This window comes from Thamnophis sirtalis, unplaced genomic scaffold, assembly GCF_051295495.1.
Source record: "Thamnophis sirtalis isolate CommonGarterSnake01/CBP01778 unplaced genomic scaffold, rThaSir2_p1.2 scaffold_5, whole genome shotgun sequence".
Taxonomy (NCBI): domain Eukaryota; kingdom Metazoa; phylum Chordata; class Lepidosauria; order Squamata; family Natricidae; genus Thamnophis; species Thamnophis sirtalis.
Window position 1 is genome coordinate 116,057,322 of NW_028261385.1, and position 20,185 is coordinate 116,077,506.

The 20,185-nt window shown below is 44.0% G+C and overlaps 2 protein-coding genes across 7 annotated transcripts in view; one reads left to right on the forward strand and one right to left on the reverse strand.

The window, feature by feature from the left end:
- The window catches only part of LOC106543703 (retinoblastoma-associated protein), a 66,673-nt gene extending 54,478 nt beyond the window's left edge, over positions 1-12,195 (forward strand). For all 3 annotated transcript variants that reach the window (XM_087716688.1, XM_087716690.1, XM_087716691.1), the window contains 4 exons: positions 2,197-2,227; positions 4,141-4,283; positions 10,899-10,948; positions 11,684-12,195. In XM_087716688.1, the coding sequence (XP_087572814.1) occupies positions 2,197-2,227; positions 4,141-4,283; positions 10,899-10,948; positions 11,684-11,757 (298 nt within the window). In that variant the 3' untranslated portion in view covers positions 11,758-12,195. The remainder of the gene's footprint in view (positions 1-2,196; positions 2,228-4,140; positions 4,284-10,898; positions 10,949-11,683) is intronic.
- Positions 2,902-20,185, reverse strand: part of LOC148045603 (RCC1 and BTB domain-containing protein 2-like) — a 59,281-nt gene continuing 41,997 nt past the window's right edge. For 2 of the 4 annotated variants that reach the window (XM_087716692.1, XM_087716695.1), the window contains 2 exons: positions 15,948-16,078; positions 5,256-5,670 (listed from right to left, as the gene is read on the reverse strand). In XM_087716692.1, coding sequence (XP_087572818.1) covers positions 5,278-5,670; positions 15,948-16,078 — 524 coding nt within the window. In that variant the 3' untranslated portion in view covers positions 5,256-5,277. Of the gene's footprint in view, positions 3,203-5,255; positions 5,671-14,637; positions 14,877-15,947; positions 16,079-20,185 lie in introns of those variants that run through there. The other 2 variants (XM_087716694.1, XM_087716693.1) reach the window with 2 other exon arrangements.

Genomic DNA, 20,185 nt, shown 5'->3' on the forward strand with positions numbered 1-20,185 from the left:
GAAAGAGTGATCAGTTCTATCTCCCTTTCTCTTGGCTTGCTTAGCTGCCATCCCTGCTGCTTACTAGTAATTGCTATTTTGCCGCTCTGACACTCACGTAGCTGGCTTCAATTGCTGATGTGAACAGCAGCGCCCATTCTTGATTAGAGACGGATCCAGTTTCCATCAACTAATAACCCCTTATTTTGCTGCAGTTTTTACTCATATTTTATTGTAAAATACAGTTTTTCTGAAAAGATGCTAAAAAAATATATATCAAAACCCGAGAGTAGTGAAAAATAGTGCTCACAGAACACATTAACACTGGGCTGAAAGAGAGCTTGCCCCAAATAAATAAAAACAGAGCTACTTTGTCCTAATGCTAATATGACATTACTCAACACAAGGGCTAGAGAAACTGTAGGGCACCAGATGGAGCAAAGAAGATGGAGCTGTTCTTTGAAAGGGAATCTGCCCTTCCCTTCTCCGCAAAAGTTGTGTAAATAAGCAAGCGCTTCCCACCCAGTTTAAGCTGACTGCTTCTGGGCAGGTTTTAGGGCATTCTGGCAGATAAACTCACTGACTGACCAGGGAAGCTTATTTTAAAGTAAAACCTGTTGAGGCTTGAATATTTTCCTAGTAACTACATATGTGACAAAACATGAATGAGAAGACTGTTTCACAGAACTTTCATGTATTTTTCTGATTATTATTGGGAAGAAAAAACATTTCAGGTACAATTATGTTTAAAGGTTAAGCCTCATGAATATGATTTGAGTATTTAGAATGCGTGACCCGTCAAAAGCGCGTTCCACAAAAGCGCGGTCGACGAAATTGCGTATGTGACGTCATCACAACGCGATGAAAAAGATCGAAAAATTGAAATAAAAATTAAATTACAGCAAGCCGATTCACATAAAGGTAAGGGTTAGGTTAAGGGTTAGGGTTAGGTTAAGGGTTAGGGTTAGAGCGTTAGCGTTACGTTTAGCGTTAGGTTAAGGGTTAGCGTTAGGTTTTTCGTTACGTTAAGGGTTAGGTTTAGGGTTAGGTTTAGGGTTAGGTTTGGGGGGGTTAGGGGAAGGTTTTAGCTTTATTTTTACATTTTTCGATCTTTTTCTATCTTTTCCGTCGCGCTGTGATGACGTCACATACGCGCTTTCGTCGACCGCGATTTTGTCCTCCGCGGTTTTGTGGTACAACCTTTAGAATGACCATTTTAGATTTATTGTCAGAGAAGGTATCTATTCCATCTCAAGCTGAAAATCATGATTAACTCTAAAAAAAATTTGGATTAATAAAACTCAAAATTTATCTTTATGAATCTCCAAAAATTGAAGCAAAAATCAAATCCAGATTAATTTATCTACATGTTTGAATAATTTCTGGATGCGCTTTTGACTTTGGCATAATCAAAATTTAATGAGTGCATCTCCTTTTTAGAATATTTCTTTTTGGCTTTTCTGACTTCAGAAAGTGGGTCCTGTTGAAGCATTGGGAATTAGTAAGATAGATATTAATATTATCTATATACAATGTTTTTCCTAAAAATAAGCCCTGCCCCCCCAAATACGCCCTAGTATGGTTTTTTATGCTTGCGCCTATATATAAGCCCTATCCCCAAAATAACCCCTACTTAAGAGCCTGCGCAGCTTCCCGGCTGCCCATTCTGTCTGGTTGTTTGTAGTGCCTTGGCCGTGATGTGGGGGGGGCTGGCGCTGCTTGCCCCGATACTTGCCTTGTGGCGGCAGCACCAACATCAATGTACAGGAGTCCACCCACTTCTTCTGCTTGCTCATGGCTGCAATGGAGGAGACTGAGGGGTGTGCCAATGCCTCAGCTGAGAGTTGAGGCAGGTATCGGGGTGTAGATGGGCTGGTTCCGGAGGACCTGAGATAAACCGATGTGGGATGCGTGGAGCAGCTCCAGCCCCCCCCCCCATCGCGACCAAGGCACTGGCATACTGCAAGGCCTCCGGCCCCACCACGAGCAAGCAGAAGTGGGGAGAAAGACCCCCGAAAATAAGCCCTGGTGCTTATTTTAGGGCCTCAAAGAAAATAAGACCTGATCTTGCTTTCAGGAAAGCATGGGTAATACTACAACTGGACAATGTTATATAAATTGCTTTATATTAATATAGCTTTTATATCTATATAGTGTCTAGTCTCAAACGTCATTTCTAGAAAAAATATTAAATATATTTTTTATCTTGTCCCACAGAATATTGGTTTCAATTGGTGAATCCTTTGGGGTAAGTTTCCTGTTTTGAGTAATTATTTAAATTAAATATATTTAATTATTTAAATTAAATATATAAATTTAGCTGAGGTTTTGTTTCTCCTTATATTTTTTGATGAAACATAATCTAAAGTCATAGTTGACACTGGAAGAAAAAACAAGGCACAAGGCTTTATGACGTAGATGATCAAGGCAAAGCAGGCCTCTAGAGACACCTTTATTGCTATAAGTTCCAACAAACAACCCTCTAACGACCGGTAAGGCTCCACCCCATGCTACCCTGAAGACAGCCACCTCTCTTCCCCCAAACAACCCATATATAACAAAAAAAGTCCACAGAGTAGGAGCACGCTCACAATCTGAGTTCCAGGGTCCCAAGAGTCCATCCAGCTAAGCGAGTTCACAAGACACACTGTACTCCACAAGGCAAAGTCAAGGCACGAGACAAAAGACAGTCGTCAGGGCAAGGCAAAAGGCATGAGTCAAGGCCGGGGGAGTGTAAGCCAAAACAAACAATTGTTCCTGGCAAAGACTAAATCCCTATAGCTTCTCCTTAAGTCAATCCATTCCAGGTGTTCCTTGTGATGGAGGGTTGGGGCAGCCTTCTCCTGAGTAGCCTCACAGCCCTTCTCCGAGCTTGCCTATGCTCTGCATAGGCCCTCGTGCCCTTGGATCGAGGGGGGGGGGGAGGCAGCTGTTCCTCATCAGAGGGGATCTGCTGCTTATCAGTACTGCTGCTTGTCAGTAGCCGATCCTCCCGTGTGTCTATGAGTGCAGGTAGCTCTTCATCTGGTTGACACCCCCCCCCCCTCAATGCCTTCGGGACCTGGGACAGCATTGTCCTCAGCTCCTGGCCTTTCTAAACGTGCTATCCCCATTGCATGGTCACAATTACAACTCCTTTGAACCAGGCTCCAAAGCGGCCATGACACTAGGTTTCCTCTTGCCTGTTTTTCTGGTCCAAAATTACCAGATGTTTTATTTCCACCTATTAGTAAAGAACAGACATTCATTAGTAGGAAAAGGGTTCAAATAGGGCCATAGGTAATGGTTGTGCAAAAGATTGTAGAGTCAGGGAGGGGCCATTCAGCATCCACATTTGTTTTGCTTCCTGAGCCGGCTCATTGTCCTCCGTTGTTCACCTCTCCTATCTGCTCTGCGCATATGCGCATCTGGAACAGGCCCCAGCTGTCTCCTTCTTACTCATCTCTGACTCCAAAGGCAGCTGCCTCTGTGCCTGGAAAATGCTGGACGGCCCTGGCTCTATCTTTGTGCCCGACACTGAGCATCCATCAGAGCCTTCCCCAGGCTCCAGAACTATATATATACTTTATGTGGTCTTCAGGGATATTCTGGAACGAAATAAAAAAATATTGCCATTTCTTTAAGCCTAGTGGCTCCCAACCCGCTTTTAAGATGCAGCCAGAAATAGCCGTCGTTGGGAGGAAACAGTGCTAAGCTTCAGCTTTTTAGTGCTACGCAATAGAGCAGAGCAAGATCTGTTTGGGTCGGAAGAAAGATGGCTTCTCCTACCTTAACAGAAGGTCAGAATAACAGAAGTGGAAGGGACCTTGGAGATCTTCTAGTCCAACCCCTTGCTCAAGCAGGAAACCCTATACCATTTCAAACAGTTGTCCAATCTCTTCTTAAAAACCTTGAGTGTTGGAGGCAAGTCATTCCACTGATTAATCAAAATTAATTCCTTCTTTCTGCCAGGGACACTCAAAAAATTATAAAGCTGTTACTCTTGGTTGCTCGGCATTCTGAACAAGAGCATGCGTAGAGGCTTGGAATATGCAGCCAATTTGTTTTAAGGGCCCCATTTATATTTTCTCTTAAAGGAATTCCAATTAATACTTATCCACCCATACGTAAAAATAAATTATTTTTTAATTTAAATTTTAAATTATCTTCCTGGTATTCTAGAGTTCTGAAAAGTTTGAAAAGATAAACAAGATGGTATGTAACAGTGATCGTCATCTCAAACGGAACGCTGAACTAAGCACCACTCCTAAGCCTTTGAAGAGATTGCGTTTTGATATAGAAGGTCAAGATGAAGCTGATGGAAGGTGAGCTGATTTCTAAATAAAATAATACAGGTCTGTATTAGTGGCCAAATCTCAGTATCTAGGTTCATTCATATAAAGTTTTGGCTTACTATGTGGAAACCCATCTCTGCCATCTAGTCTATGGCAGAAATGTTGTAATTTTTATGAGATTATGGTGAAAAAAGAGACATGATAACAAAGTCATCAGAATAGTTTAATTTTCATTAAATTTATATGTGAACTCAATATAATAAACTTTAGCTTTTGATTCATGTCTCTGCATTTCATTGTATTGCAATGATTTGTGCATAAGAGAATGTTTGGGATATGTAGATTGGGGGGGGGTGTCAGTTGATTTTTATAAAATGGATTATTTTATTAGTTAATGCTATTAGTCCTGGCTTGCCTGAAGTCTGTCTTTTGCCATACCCAAACAGTCAGATATTCCCATGCATCTTTGTACTAAGCAATGGGACATCCCCAGGATTGATTTTAACTGGGTTTATACCTTTCGGTTGACATATTGTAGAAAATGGAATTGGATAGGATATTTGTTATATATTTGTAAGAAAAAATCTCAGTCCAGTTGGATGCAGTGGACAAATTTCTCTATTATTTGCATCATTTATTCTATTTACATATTGATATCAGATGGTACAAATACTATTAGCATAATATTGCTATAGACCAGGTATGCCCAACATTTGGCTTGCCTGGGCTGTATTGAGTGAAGGGGAATTGTCCTGGGCCTATAAAATATAAAATGGTTCATTGTATAGTTGGCCAAATGTTGATACTGGATTTGGCATTTTATTTACCTATCGAGTTCTTCCCAGCAGCCTAATAGTATTAGGAGATAACCCCTTTACCAGTCCGTCTTGGAGAAACTCCAGGACCTGAGGAACAGATGCAATGGAAGGTGTGATCCTCCATGTTGCATTATAAATATGGTCCATCGAGGGCCTCCTAGAGGCCTGGATAGTGTCAATGACCCTGGAGAAGAAACTGTCTTGTCTTAGAGCTCCCCGCTCAATCGCCAGGTGGTCAGCTGGAGCCACTGAGAGTCCAGATGCTCCAGCGATCTCTGACTGAGGGATGCTCTGTCCAGCGGGATCCTCCACAGTCGCTCCACGGACAAGGCTTGTAGGTCGTAGAAACAAGGCCACCACGGCCAATGAGGGGCAAGTAGGATGATGTCTGCCCTGATGGAGATGAGTTTGCAGATGACCCTGGCCATCATTGGAATCGGTGGAAAGGCATACAGGAGTCCCCGGGGCCAGGGATAACGAAGGGCGTCCATCCCCTCTGCACTCGGCATATGGAACCTCCTAAGGTACCTAGGCAGTTGTGAATTGGTCGGGGAGGCAAACTGGTCCATGTCCGGAACCCCAAAGCGCTGCATGATCTTCTGGAAGAGATAAGGGTGCAGTCTGCATTCGGCCTGGTCAATTGAGGACCTACTGAGCCAATCGGCTCGAACATTGTCTACCCCAGAAATGTGCTCAGCTGTAATGGAAAGGAGGTTACCCAGCAATCTAGTTCACTGACGTCCCTCATTAGCTGCTTCGATCTAGTGCTCCCCTGGCTGTTCAGATGTGCTTTAGTAGTCATGTTATCAGTCAGGATTAAGACATGCTGACCTCGGATGAAGTGGGTGAAGCTCTGTAGGGACAGGCGAATGGCTCTGAGCTCCAGCAGATTAATGCTCTGGGCTGCCTCCTCCGTGCTCCACTGGGCTTGCGCTATATGTTGCTCAACGTGTGCCCCCCAGCCATGGAGACTCGCGTCTGTAGTAATCGTGACTCTATTCTCCACCTTAAAGTGGCACCCCTTATTAATGACCGGGGACCTCCACCATCGTAGGGGCCGACAGGCCTCCCTCAGTATGGTGACTTTAGTCAGAGATGTGCTGGTTCATTTCTTTTGAAAGGGCAAAAGGAACCATTGCAGATCCCTGGTGTGTAGCCTAGCCCAGGGTACAATTGTAATGGTAGATACCATCTTCCCCAGCAGTTTTGAGAGAGAGGCCAAAGAGACCCTATTCTCCCTCTCGACCTGGGTTACCAGTTGCCGGAGGTTGTCCAGTCTCTCCTTAGAGAGGAATATCTGCTCCAGCAACGTGTCAGTCCAAGTCGCCAGGTGTAGAATCATGGTGGTGGGAGTAAAATGACTCATCTCCATTAATGGAGAACCCATGGGACTGGAGAACCTGTATCGTGATAGATAGATTGAACCTGGCCTGGTCTAGTGAGCCTGATTGCACAAAATGTCATCTAGATAGCATTGTAGCCGAATGGGTACGGTCCTCAGATGTGCAGCCAGTGTGGCCAAAATCTTAGTGAAGGCTCAAGGAGCCGAAGAAAGTCCAAAGGGCAAGGCTCTGTATTGGTATTGACAATTTCCATAACAGAAGCGCAAAAATTGATGGTGACGTTAGTGCCCCTGGAGGATGGGTACATGCAAGTACGCCTCCGTTATGTCAATAGAGGTAAGAAAATCCCTCTGCCTTAACCCTTCTAATATTGTTTGCAAAGAATGCATTTTAAACCTCATATTGTAGGTACCTATTAAGCCGCTTTAAATCCAAAATAGTCCCCCATCCTCCAGAGGACTTGAGGATAACGAACAGAACGGAGTAAAACCGATGTTGCTGGGCCACTAGCACCATCTGGATGGCATCAATGTCCAAAAGGTGCTGGATAACCAAGCGCATCAGGAGTTGTCTTTGCGGATTGCAGGAAACGGGGGAACAAATAAAAAACCTGGCCGGGGAGGGGGGGGGGATGAACTCAAGGGATAAACCTGCCCTAACTGTGGATCTAACCCAACTGTCAGAAGTGGTGGAATCCCACTGATCTGCAAAATGTAGCAAACGCCAACCAATGGGGAACCGATCCTGGGACAGCTTATAGTTTACAGTAGTATCGGTTTCCCCTGCTCCGAAAGGGCTGTTTGGCCTGATTGGCCCTCTGCTGTCTATAAGCCTGCTGGCGTTGGCGTTGGCGTTGGCCAAAGCCGCCCTGTGATCGAAACCCTGTGGGATTGTAATCCAAGCTTTGAAATGAACCCCGATACTCGTGTTGCCTAAACTGCTGCCTTCTGGGGTAGGGGCCCAGGCAGGATGTGCTCTACATGGGGCTGCCCTTGAAGAGCATCCGGCGACTTCAGCTAGTCCAGAACGCGGCCGCGCGAGTGATCATGGGCGCACCACGGTTCGCCCATATAACACCAATCCTCCGTGAGCTGCGCTGGCTGCCTGTTGATCGTCGGGTGCACTTCAAGGTCTTACTTACCACCTATAAAGCGCTCCATGGTAGTGGATCTGACTATTTGAGAGACCGCCTCCTGCCAATTACCTCCCTGCGTCCCATCAGATCGCACAGAGTAGGCCTCCTCCGAATTCCATCCGCCAGCCAGTGCCGACTGGCGACTACGCGGAGGAGAGCCTTCTCAGTTGCAGCTCCGACATTATGGAACAACCTCCCCGTGGAGATCCGTACCCTCACCACAGTCCAGGCCTTCCGCACAGCCCTCAAGAACTGGCTATCCCGTCAGGCCTGGGGATAGGATTACTCTAACCCCGCCCGAATGTTGAGTGAATGTTGTGTTTTTACGATTAATTTTCTTTTAATCACGATTCTTTTCTTTTTAAGTCTTGTCTTGCACTCCCTTCCCTTATTGTTGTAAGCCGCCCTGAGTCCCCTCAGGGAAAAGGGCGGCATATAAATTTCCAATAAATCTAAAAAATAACCCTTTCTTACTGTTTGAGGGCAAAATCTTACGTTTGTCCTTTCTCTCAATTAATAATGGCGTGAGGACATCCCCGAATAAAGCCCCCCCTTTCTAGGGCTAAGCTGTCATTCGCCGCTTATGCCTCATGTCAGTCTGCTATTGTCGCAACCATAGAAGTCTGCGGGAGGCCACTGAGGAGGTCATGGCCCGGAAGGCGAACCTCATGGCACTAAGAGTGGCGTCTGAAGAGAATTGAACAGCAGCTATGATCTTATTGAGATCTTGGTGAGGTCTGGAATCACCGGCCAGAATCCTCTCCTGGAGCTGCTATAGCCAGAAGTGGCTGGACCTAAAGAAAAAAGATGCGGCTGTTGAGGCACGGGCAGCTCAGGCCGCCGCCTGGTGTCCCCGGTGGAGGGTCTGGTCAGCTCTTTTGTCCTCAGGCTTGAGGACCTCCTCTTGCGAACCAGGTAGCGTGGTGTTGGAATAGAGAGCTGCTATTGGGGCGTCCACGGTGGGCCATTGGAGAAACTTATCAAGCCCCTCCGCTACATTATAGAAGCACATGTCGGTAGTGGAAGACACTGGGCCAGATGTAGGTAAAGACCATTGCCTCTGGGCCATGCCCACGAACAGCTGCGGAGCTGGTATGGTGTTGGCCTCCAACTTATGCTCTGTGAACCAAGCGCTGGCAGAAGTGGTTGGTGCAGGGGTTTCAGGAGCATCCAGTTGGCCCCCCAGATCCGATGCGGCCTTAGCCTTGCCCAACAATGATTTGAACAGGGCAGGTGGAAAAAGTCCCATACAGGTAGGCTTGTTGGGGGCCATACCTTCCTCCTCAGATAGGTCTGCCTCCCTGATTTCCCCTTCTTCAGAAAGGGGGAATGGACTGTGGGGATACCAAACTGATGACCGGTCCTCGACCCCTGCTGAAATTGCCTCTGTTTGTAGAAGAACCCGAGGGAGCCCCAAAGATGTCTGAGAGCGTTCCTGCAGTCCAGCCGCAATGCCCTGCTTGATGCCTCCGCAATGATGCCCTGTAAATTGGGGCCCCCCAGAAAGCATGGAAGGAATGGAAGTCATGGCAGGCACTTGCCAGTCAAGATGGAGGCCGCGGTGGGAGTAGAGGCCTCTGAACATCTGGCCTGTGCTCTAGATGTAGCTGGACTGGGAGCTCCTGGGCAACTGCCCCAAAGGCTAGCCGTGTTAATTAGCAACGTCGGGCGGAATGGTCCCAAATTCGAATTTAGCCGCAGCGGTGACTGGTGACCTGGGTGGGAGCTTACTGATTGGGCACAGTCCAGCTGGGAAGAGGGGTGGCGCTGCTGGTCAGTGTTGAGATGCTTGACCATTGCAGCCGACTTTGAACTCTTCTTAGGCTTGGAGTTCTTACTGGCTTTGGAGGCCTTATTGTGGTGCCTGGCTCCCTCTCCCCCTTGAGAGGTAGAAGGCCCAGCTGGAGAGAGGGGAGCCTGTGCTACTGCCAACAAGCCTGGCCCCAGTGCCTGACAGTCTCTGTGTTGGGGAAGGGCCCAGGCACGCTGCTGTCCGCCATTTTGGATTGGTGTGGAATGCTGGAAACAAAATGGTGATCACGCCTCCTCTGAAGCCGCCCTGCTGTCAAAGATGACACTTCGTGCCCTTTTCACTCTCTCCTGCCATGCCCAAATGCCTCAAAAGCGGCAGGAACGACTGCTAGGGCAGAGGCGCTCTGTCCGCGGGCTGCGGTGCTCTCCCGGCGGCAAAGGTGAGCCGTCAAGTTCTGCCACCGTGGCGCGGCTGTCAGCGCTCTGGTGGCAATGAAATTGAGCCAATCGCGATCCCACTTGCACCCTTGTTGGTGCCTGCAGCTCCGAAGCAATCTGCCAAGTCCTGCTGCCGCAGCGGGCTGTCAGCTGTCAGCAATGAAATTGGGCCAATCACGCCCCCACTTGTACTCTCACTTGCTCCTGTGGCTCTGAAGATCCTGACAGGAGACAGCGTGGGGGAGAAACCTTGTAGCTATGGCTACTGAAGTGGCTGCCAAACATCTCGGTGGTGGAGGGTCAATTAGGCAAATTTGCTGACAGTTCAGTGAGAGTGAGTGCCACAGCCTGCTGGATGCTCTGCTTTCCTCCACCGAGCGACCCGAAGTTAGTGCCTCAGAGAGGCGTGGGTCTGTCTGGTCTAGGCTATGTGACCCAATGCTGCCATAATCCCAGCAACAGGTATCAGTCCGTTTATCTACTATAACAACAGTACTCACAGAGTAATTTAGATGCAAAGCCTAATTTAAAGTAGAAAAACCAATCTATAGTAGAGCAATAGGATAACACATCTGTCCTCAGAATAGACTGACTCGAAAGCTGGGTTGAGCTACTTACAAGGGCAGGTTATAAAGGATATTAATTAATTATTAATCAGACTCAGTCCAATCAGAGAGCGGACAGTGTCAACCCATGCATTGATGCTATTTCCACCTCTATTGAAAATATAGTCTTACTTTTCAAAGGGCATCTGCATAGGGAAGGCATGTTCCCCAAGCAGAACAAGATAACTTTGATTTATTCAAAGATTCTACATGTGGCAGATATGCATCTGAAGGAGAATTACTCAGTTTGGTCATTATAAGTATTCTGGTGTGAATTGCCATTTGCTGACCAGAGCAGACCTGGGCATTTTATGGTCCAGACATCCGGTTTGCAGATGGTCCCAGTCTGGTCCATGGTGGTGATGGGACAGTGGTGATGCTGCAAGGACAGGGTGGCAGGAGGTGGGGCAGCAGCTCTTCACAACAATTCTACTTTCTCATGTAGCCCCTTGATAAAATTAATTGCCTGCCCCTGGTCTGGTCACAATTTATGTTCAATACACTTTGAAATCAGAACTGTATAAAATGTGGAATTTATCTTCCCTTATCTACAGGGAACATCTTTCTGGAGAGTCAAAATTCCAACAAAAGCTTGCAGAAATGAGTAAGTTTTTATACTGCATGAGAATAATTATAAATTACTACTGGGGACAATTGAAATGGTCTTATACAACAATGGGCAAGTTCCTCACTACTACCATGTATTTACTGGGCTTTGGGGCTAGTGGTTCCCAAGCACATAAAGCGACATACTATAATACAACAAGCTCAGCTAATCACTATTTAAATAGTTCATGTAAAAGGAATCTCCATGCATCTAAAGTACCGTTTGGATTCTAATCTACCTTCAATATCATCAGCCTGTTCTTTAGCTTTCCAGCACCTTTACTTTTCCTCTTCCCCAGGAAATCCCTCAACCTTGGATTTTCCCACCCAAAGTCATATCCATTTTGGTCTGTGTCTAAAAGAGAAGAACCCCATTTCACTACATATTTTGGCCACTTTTCAGTTCATGCATAAACAATTTTATGAATCCCTAACTGTTACATTTAAATCAAAGGTCAACCAGTAATACTTATGAGATTCCATATGTTTGAAATAGTTTCAAATGTTATTGTGCCTTGTCTTTAATTTTACATTATTGTAATCTGTTGAAAGAATATCAAAATCCCCAAGATGTAATGAAAATCTAGGTTACTTGCATTTCATGAGGATTGTTTTTAATTTACAGATCCGAGATTAGCTGCTTGCATGTCTTCTGTTTTACTTTGCAAATGTCTTATTTAACACAGTTTATACTAACACATTTTAAAAGGCAGTACTGTTTTTGTTTCTCTAGCATCTACTAGGACTAGAATACAAAACCAGAAACTGAATGATGGTGCTGAAGTTTCAGATACTGTACAAAAGTGAACTGCTGTCGAGACCCAGGATCTGCACTGTAGCTTTGATTTCTGCTATGTTGTTTTGCATATATTGCTTAGCTAATTTAATTTAGTTGAATTTCATGTTTTTTAGCGTTTCATGCTATAACATAGCATATGTATTATCCACTTAAGTGTTAATTTATACATATTAGTTTTAAGTAAAATTGATTTCCCAGTGCATTGTTGTTGAATTATATTACCTTTTCAGTTTTTATTCAACTACTGTTCAATATTCGGGTTCAATATACAAAATGCACTAGTATTTTATTAAGAATTGTCATTTTAATGTTAGACTTGATGCACTATTTATATGTTTGAGGTCCCCCTCCAAGGAACACCCAACACTGTATCAAAGAACCGCCTTCAGGACAGAGTTCTACAATAATTTATACAATTGGATTTATAATAATTAGTTCTGGATGCCTCCCCCCCCCTCCCAACTCTCCTGGACAGTGCGTTTAAGTATGGTGTCTAGATCCAATACATTAGACATCTCTGTTAAATCATATACCTTGCTAACATTTTTATCTTTTTTTCCATCTTAAAACTCAGATACAAATTAGAAAATTTGGCAGCCTGGTTGAATTTTATTATTTTATTTCAGCAAACCACAATGACTGCAACAAAACACCTACACCGTGCATGCCTATCTGTCTTCTCAGCAGAGAAGTGTAATTCTGTAGCTGTCACTTTTCTGTTAGTTTTGTAATGATCAGTAGTCAGATTGCAAACTCAATATAGACTATGAAAATAAAGTTCTGAAATTTTATTAACAGTACCTATTAAGAGTTGGCTAACCTAAACTATCATAACGATGTATTTTGACAAATTAAGCATAGGAATATTCTGTATTCTAATAAAAATTAAAAGATTAATAAAATAATTTTAAAAATAAGAATGAGAATCATTAATAATATACAGTGAAAATATTTAATATTTTTATCCTGACGTTGAGTCGCCAAAACAATTTAGTTTATTGGCTTGCTAGCTATAATTTAGTAAACATGAAATAGAAAGCAATTAAACTTTCAGAAATATTTCATACAGTTGAGCTAAAACCTGGAAAACTGGCTGATGGAACGCAATCCACATTCTCTATATTCTATGAATCTGTGTTTTCCCAGTAAGTATAAGAAATTATAAGAAAATAAGCACCTTAATGTTTAAATGTGGTACCTTACGAAATATACTATTTAAACTCAAATTCAAAACATTTGATATTTCAGATTTTAGTTTAGCATCTAGGTTGTTCGTTGTTTTGTGAATCTATTCATTAGTGTAAACAAATTCTTGCACAAACAATTATTTCTCTCCTTATCTGAATTTATTTGCAATAAATGTCATGAAGAAACACCCACATATACTGTATATATACAGTATATATACTGTATATATACATTTTCATTTAAAATTTCAGAAAGATCATAAAAGAACATTAATGTGTGGAATCATTCTCATTCTTATAGTCTTAATATGATTTTTTAAATCAGGTTATTTCATTGAAAGTTTGGGTTGTGGCCAAAAAGCCAAATAGTGATCCACTATTACTTTATTTCATACACAACTTTAATTGACTAGGGACAATGATGTAGGTTTAGCTGTTCCAGGATTAGATTGTTTGGAAATACAGGAGCAAGACATTTATTTCTTGCCTCAGGCATGCCCCTTGAGCTTCCCGAGCTCCTGTTTGAGAACTTAAATTCTTAGAAGCTCTAGCCACTCTGTATATAGTCTTCACCATCGACTCTTCAGTATCTCATGAGCAAAACTTCCCACCTCAAGCAGAACCCTGAAGGTTTGACCAGTACTATGTATAAGTCAAGGCAGATTTAGCTATAGTTTCCAATGTTACATATCCAGCAATTGTTCCACTATTAGAATTAGTTACTTGCTCTTAAACTGTAAACACCTCAATGGAATGAAGTAAATATTTGTATCAATCATCATATCTTTACTCTGCAAAGGATAGCAATGTCATTGTCTTTTAAAAGATAACTAACATTAGCACTGTGGGCGATGGTCTGGCTGGAAAAAAGATTCTGCCTAAGAGAGGGTGAACAATTTTCCAGCAAGATATATGACTTTTCCTCTATCAGCCTGTTGCCCCAACCTGTATTCTAAAAATAAGTCTTCCTCCTGGCCAGCAGTCCCAGTTTGGAAATTGTTACATTAATCAATCAATGAAAAACTAGGAAAGCCTCCAACAGTGCCGGCCAAATTGTTATAAAAAAAATATTGATTGGTGAGTTCTCCATCTTTCTTTATTCACATATCAATAATGCATCCCAAATACCTGAAGGTGAAACTGTTCTTTCACCATCCTACTTTTCAAGAAAGCCAACTGTATGAACTAGCCTACTTATCACCCAGTAGCATACCAGTAAGCTACGTAGACACTTTATCTTTTGCAAGATTGGTTTGGCTGGCACGAGAGAAATTTCTAGCTGTAGAAGTTGGCTTTAGGGAAGGCATGACGCAACGTTACCTAGCATAGTTTAAATTTTATTAAAATCTCTTAATACTTTCATAATTGCTGTGGGGTTCCAGAGGTTTAATCTTTTGTGGGCTTCCCCTTCCCTTCTAATTTTTCAAAGCTCATATTCATATTCATAGGTTAGCAACTTCAGCTATTGGTAAGAAAAAAATGTTGCTTTCATATTGGGAAACCTGCAAGATACTGTAGCAACTGTCTACAGATATGATATCTGTGGGCAGGCTTTTCCTGAAGCGTGGAAGATTATTCCAAAATATTTAAATAGTTTAGCTGTATCAAAATTTGATTACTTAGCTTTTAGTGAAAACTCTTGTTTTGGTGTTTCCTTAATTTCTAAGATTAGTTGTCACAGTAAGGAGCCAGAATGCATAATGCTTTTTTAAAATTAGGTTTATGAGAAAATTATCATCAGATCAGAAATACAACTAACGATAATGAAACTATCTTCATTATTAGGCAAGGGTTTTACTTCAGTTTTTAAATGCTCCAGCTCGACTGGCTTTGCTTATAAAGATCTTCATGAGGCCATGGTCCATTTCTGCAAAACCTGGAGACTGAGTAACGACAGTCAGGTGGTTGATGCAAAACCGGAAGCAAAATTCCTCTAACTCCTAGAAATGGAGTGTTTACATATTAATACACACTACTAATATGGGATATTGTTCCACATAATCACTATAGGTGGCAGGTCAGTGCTGAAAAAAAGATAACCCTAAAATGGGAAATGAAATCTGGGAACAGAAAAACAGCCATATCAATCCATTATACTCATTAAAAGTCATCTTGTTGCATCTCATAGCTAACTGAAGTACCAATTTCCCACTCATGAAAATTTTCCTCTGAGGGGGAAGAAAATTAAATGGAATGAGAGTAATGTTCATATAAAAAAATCCTCAGAAAACTATTTCAACAATCCCATAAAATATGAAATAAGTAAAAAAACCATGATAAAGTATCAAATTATACTCTCCTCCTGTGTCCCTGCCTTCCCAATAAGTGAAGAGCAGAGTCCCGTGGTGCAGTGGTTAAATGCAGCACTGCACGCTACTTCAGCTGACTGCAGTTCTGCAGTTCGGCTGTTCAAATCTTACCGGCTCAGGGTTGACTCAGCCTTCCATCCTTCCAAGGTGGGTAAATTGAGGACCCGGATTGTTGTTGGGGGCAATATGCTGACTCTGTAAACCGCTTAGAGAGGACTAAAACCCTATGAAGCGGTATATGTCTAACTGCTATTGCTATTTCACCATCACAATGAAATGACCAAATAGGCTTTTAATTAAACTGCTTTACTAAACTCTAATTTACACCTCTGTCTTGGGTCCTCCCCCACTCTACAGTTTTTTATGGAGTACTCTAGATGTTTCATGCAGCCAAATATATCCTTCCCAAGAAGTTATGAAATTGGTCTGATTATCTTGAAAACTACAAAAATTGTTATTTTTAACAGCAAATTTTTAGCATTTGCCCAATGATTTCACGTCTTCAAAGTACTTTACATACAAGAACTGCTTCTAATTTTCACCAGATCCCAGACAATAGGCCAAGTGTAGTATTCCAACAGTGTGGATTCCTTGACTAACACTACTCAATATGTTAATTGCACAAGCAAATTCAAGCTCATAGTTCAATGTAGAATAAGAACCCCCCGTCAGTAGCAACTCAGTAAAGAACATTTTCCATACCTTTGCTTCATACTTGACTGCAGTTGATAGAAGAGCAATTGCATTCTCTTCAGAAATGCCCTGCTTAATTGTTTGTTGGCAAAGCTTCTTTAGTCGGTTGTCTCTATAGAAGCTTGCCAAATCTAACAGGCCTGCCAAAAGAGGGAGGGAGGGGGGAAATAAAATCTATACACAGGCTAGAAGGAACCTTTAGTAACACACAACTATAAAATACTTCTGGAGTAAAAATGTTGCTAGTAATGTCACATGAAAAGATGGTGTTTTAAAAATAGTTATCTGCAAATTTAATATGCATTCTAAATGATGACTGTTAATAGCAGTTCTCGGCTCAGAAAATGACAGTTAGTCTTATCTGAACTGCATTTCTTGGAGTCTTGTGGGATGTGTCACTGATGGTTATTCTCATGTCCAATATGTCCAGAGACTGAGGTTAAAGTTGAAGCCACTCTCTTCTTCTGCCTGGCTCCTGTTTAATCAAAAGGTCAATGCTCCAAGGAAGAACCTGGGAAGGAAGAGGAAGTTCCTGCAGTATCCTCTTACCAAAAGAGGCCTCAGCTGAAGCATAAGCATCCAGCCGGTAGTGCCTAATGAAGGGCGATGGCAAAGCCCAGGTGGCCGCCCTACAAATATCTTCTACAGGTGCCTGAGTCGACCAGGTCGCAGACGTGGCTGCACTCCTAGTGGAGTGTGCCATGATGCCTGCCGGCACCAGAAGCCTGCATGCCTCATATGCCCCGGTGATCGCTAACCTGATCCACCTGCCAATGGTAGAAGGTGACACCCTCGCCCCTAGGGTAGAGGGCTGGAAGAAACCGAAGATCGCCTCAGACCTCCAGAAGGAGGTGCATTTCAGATAGATACGCAGCACCCTCCTGACATCCAGTTGATGCCAGAAACATTCCCTCTCCCCAGAAGGCGCCGGATAGAAGTCCGGGAGAATCACCTCCTGAGCCCTATGAAAGGGGAAGTTAATCTTAGGCAAGAACGCAGGATCCAGTCTGAGAACGACCTTGTTGTCATGAAATGTGCACAGGTCAGTCCTAGATGACTGTGCTGAGCTCAGAGATGCGTCTGGCTGAAGTAATCACCACCAGGAAAACAACCTTAAGTGTTAGGAATTGAAGGCTCACCATTCTCAAAGGCTCGAAGGGAGCCTCGGTAAGCGCCTGAAGAATGTGGGAAACCGGTGAATCATTGGGGGGGGGGTGTTAAGATTTGCTGCTCCCTGAAGAAACCTCATATTAACTGGGTGTTGTGCTAGGGAACGAGAGCCCACCCCCTTGAGGACAGTTGCCAAGGTTGCAACTTGCCTCCGAAGGGTGCTGTAGGAAAGACCCTTCTCAAGTTCATCCTGAAGGAACTCCGGCATCTGTGGTGCCGAAGCCGACGCAGGTGCTACATGCGTGGACCGGCACCAGGACACAAAGGAGGACCCTGTAGCATTGTAAATGTAGGTTGTGGATTTCTCCAAGACCACAATGGTCCTGATTACTCTGGCTGAAAAAATTGACTGCCCTCAACTGTTCTCGCTCAAGTACCAGGCAATCAATTGAAGCCACTGGGGCATCGGATGACGCAGGGCCCCCTGACACCTCCCTCCGTGGAATCTTCCAATGGGGGGATATGGACAGGTCTATCAGATCCGTGAACCAAGGTCGTTGGGGCCAGGAGGGAGCCACTGTGATCACCTCCATACACAACTGCCTCAGGACTCCGGGAATGAGGGGAAGGGGGGGGGAGGCATAGAGGAGTCCCTCTGGTCATCTGCATCGCAGGATGTCAATGTCCTCTGCTCCCTGAGCTTGGAACTGGGAGAGGAAACTCTGGATCTGTGCATTCAATGGTATGGTGAACAGGTCCACGACCAGCATGCCGAACTTCTGGCAAATCTCGGTGAAGACTCTGAGATGCAGCTGCCGCTCCCAGTGGTCCATGGTCGCCCTGATGAGCAAGTCAGCTTGCTGGTTTTCCACTCCCAATATATGTTCTTCCCTCAGCAACAGGAGATGCCGTTACTCCCAGTTCCCCAACTTCTCTGCCTCATTCTGAAGGGCCAGAGAGAGTGCCCCCCTGCTTGTTGACCTGGGCCTTGGTGGTGACATTGTCCATTAGGACGAGAACGTGCTGTCTGGAGATCCGCTCCTTGAAGTGGCGAAGAGCCAGGTGGATCGCCCTGAGTTCCAGCCAATTAATGTTTTGTGTTAAGTCTGATGACATGCATCACCCATGGGCCCGCTGAGAATCGAGGTGTGCTCCCCCATCCGAAGAGACTCGTATCGGTCGTTAGCACCAACCTGTCCGGTTCCCTGGACAGGGAGCCCTTGGCCAGGGCTGCAGACATCCACCAACGAAAGGACAGGAGGACCTGGGGTGGCACATAGATTTTAAAGGTCGCTTTGCTGGTTCCGTCCCTCTGATGAGGCAGTAGCAGCCACTGCGGCTCCCTGGCATGGAGGCGGGCCCATGGAACGATCGCGATGCACGAAATACACTTGCCTAGGAGTTTAGAGAGGAGAACTACAGGAACAGAACATGTCCCGAGAATGTGCTTTATTATGCTGTCCCTACAATCCTGTGAGAGGAACACCTCGTTCTCCACGGTGTCAATAACTGCCCCTAAATGCTGAAGCCTAGTAGTGGGTTCCAGATGACTCTTCTCGAAGTTGATCGAGAATTCAAGAGTCTATAACATCCTAATTGTGAGCCCAAGATCTCTCTTGGCCATGTTCGGTGTCACTAACTGAACAAGTACAGTACTGTGAAAAAGTTGTAGGCAGTGTGAAAAAATGCTGTAAACGAAGAATGCTTTCAGAAATATAAATAATGATTGTTTATTTTTGTCAATTTTCAAAATGCAGTGAGCAAACAAAAGAAAAATCTAAATCAAATCAATCTTTGGTGTTACTACCTTTTGCCTTCAAACCAGCATCCATTCTCATAGGTACACTTGCACAAAGTCAGGGATTTTGTAGGATTATAGTCAGGTGTATGATCAACCAAATATACCAAAAAGGTGCTAATGATCCTCAATGTCACATGTAGGTTAAAACCCAGTCATGAACTGAAACAGAAACAACTGTGTAAGAGGCTTAAAACTGGGTGAGGAACAGCCAAACTCTGCTACCAAGGTGAGGTTTGTAGCAGTTCAGAAAAGACAGTTTCATATCATGGCAAGATTGAGCACAGCAACAAGACACAAGGTAGTTATACTGCATCAACAAGGTCTCTCGCAGACAAAGATTTCAAAGAGACTGGGGTTTGAAGATGTGCTTCTTCTTTTGAAGACGCACAAAGAAACGGGCAACACTGAGGATCGTAGATGCAGTGGTCAGCCAAGGAAACTTAGCGCAGCAGATGAAAGACCCATCAAGCTTATTACCCTTCGAAATTGGAAGATGTCCAGCAGTACCATCAGCTCAGAACTGGCAGAAACCAGTGGGACCCAGGTACACCCATCTACTGTCCGGAGAGGTCTGGCCAGAAGTGGTCTTCATGGATGAGTTGCAGCCAAAAAGCCATACCTCCACAAAAACATAGGAACTGGGGTGCAGAAAAATGGCAGCAGGTGCTCTGGACTGATGAGTCAAAATTTGAAATATTTGGCTGAGGCAGAAGGCAGTGTGTTCCTCAAAAGGCTGGAGAGCAGTACAATAATGAGTGTCTGCAGGCAACAGTGAAGCATGGTGGAGGTTCCTTGAATGTTTGGGGCTGCATTTCTGCAAATGGAGTTGGAGATTTGGTCAGGATTAATGGTCTCAATGCTGAGAAATACAGGCAGATACTTATCCATCATGCAATACCATCAGGGAGGCGTAGGATTGGCCCCAAATTTATTCTGCAGTAGGACGACCCCAAACATACAGCCAAAGTCATTAAGAACTATCTTCAGCGTAAAGAAGAACAAGAAGTACTGGAAGTGATGGCATGGCCCCCACAGAGCCCTGATCTCAACATCATTGAGTGTGTCTGGGATTACATGAAGAGACAGAAGGATGTGAAAAAGCCTACATCCACAGAAGATCTGTGGTTAGTTCTCCAAGATGTTTGGAACAACCTACCAGCCGAGTTCCTTCAAAAACTGTGTGCAAGTATACCTAAAAGAATTGCTGCTGTTTTGAAGGCAAAGGGTGGTCACATCAAATATTGATTTGATTTAAATTTTTCTTTTGTTCATTCACTGCATTTTGTTCATTTATGAGCATAAAAGTTTAGCACTTCCATTTTTGAAAGCATTCTTT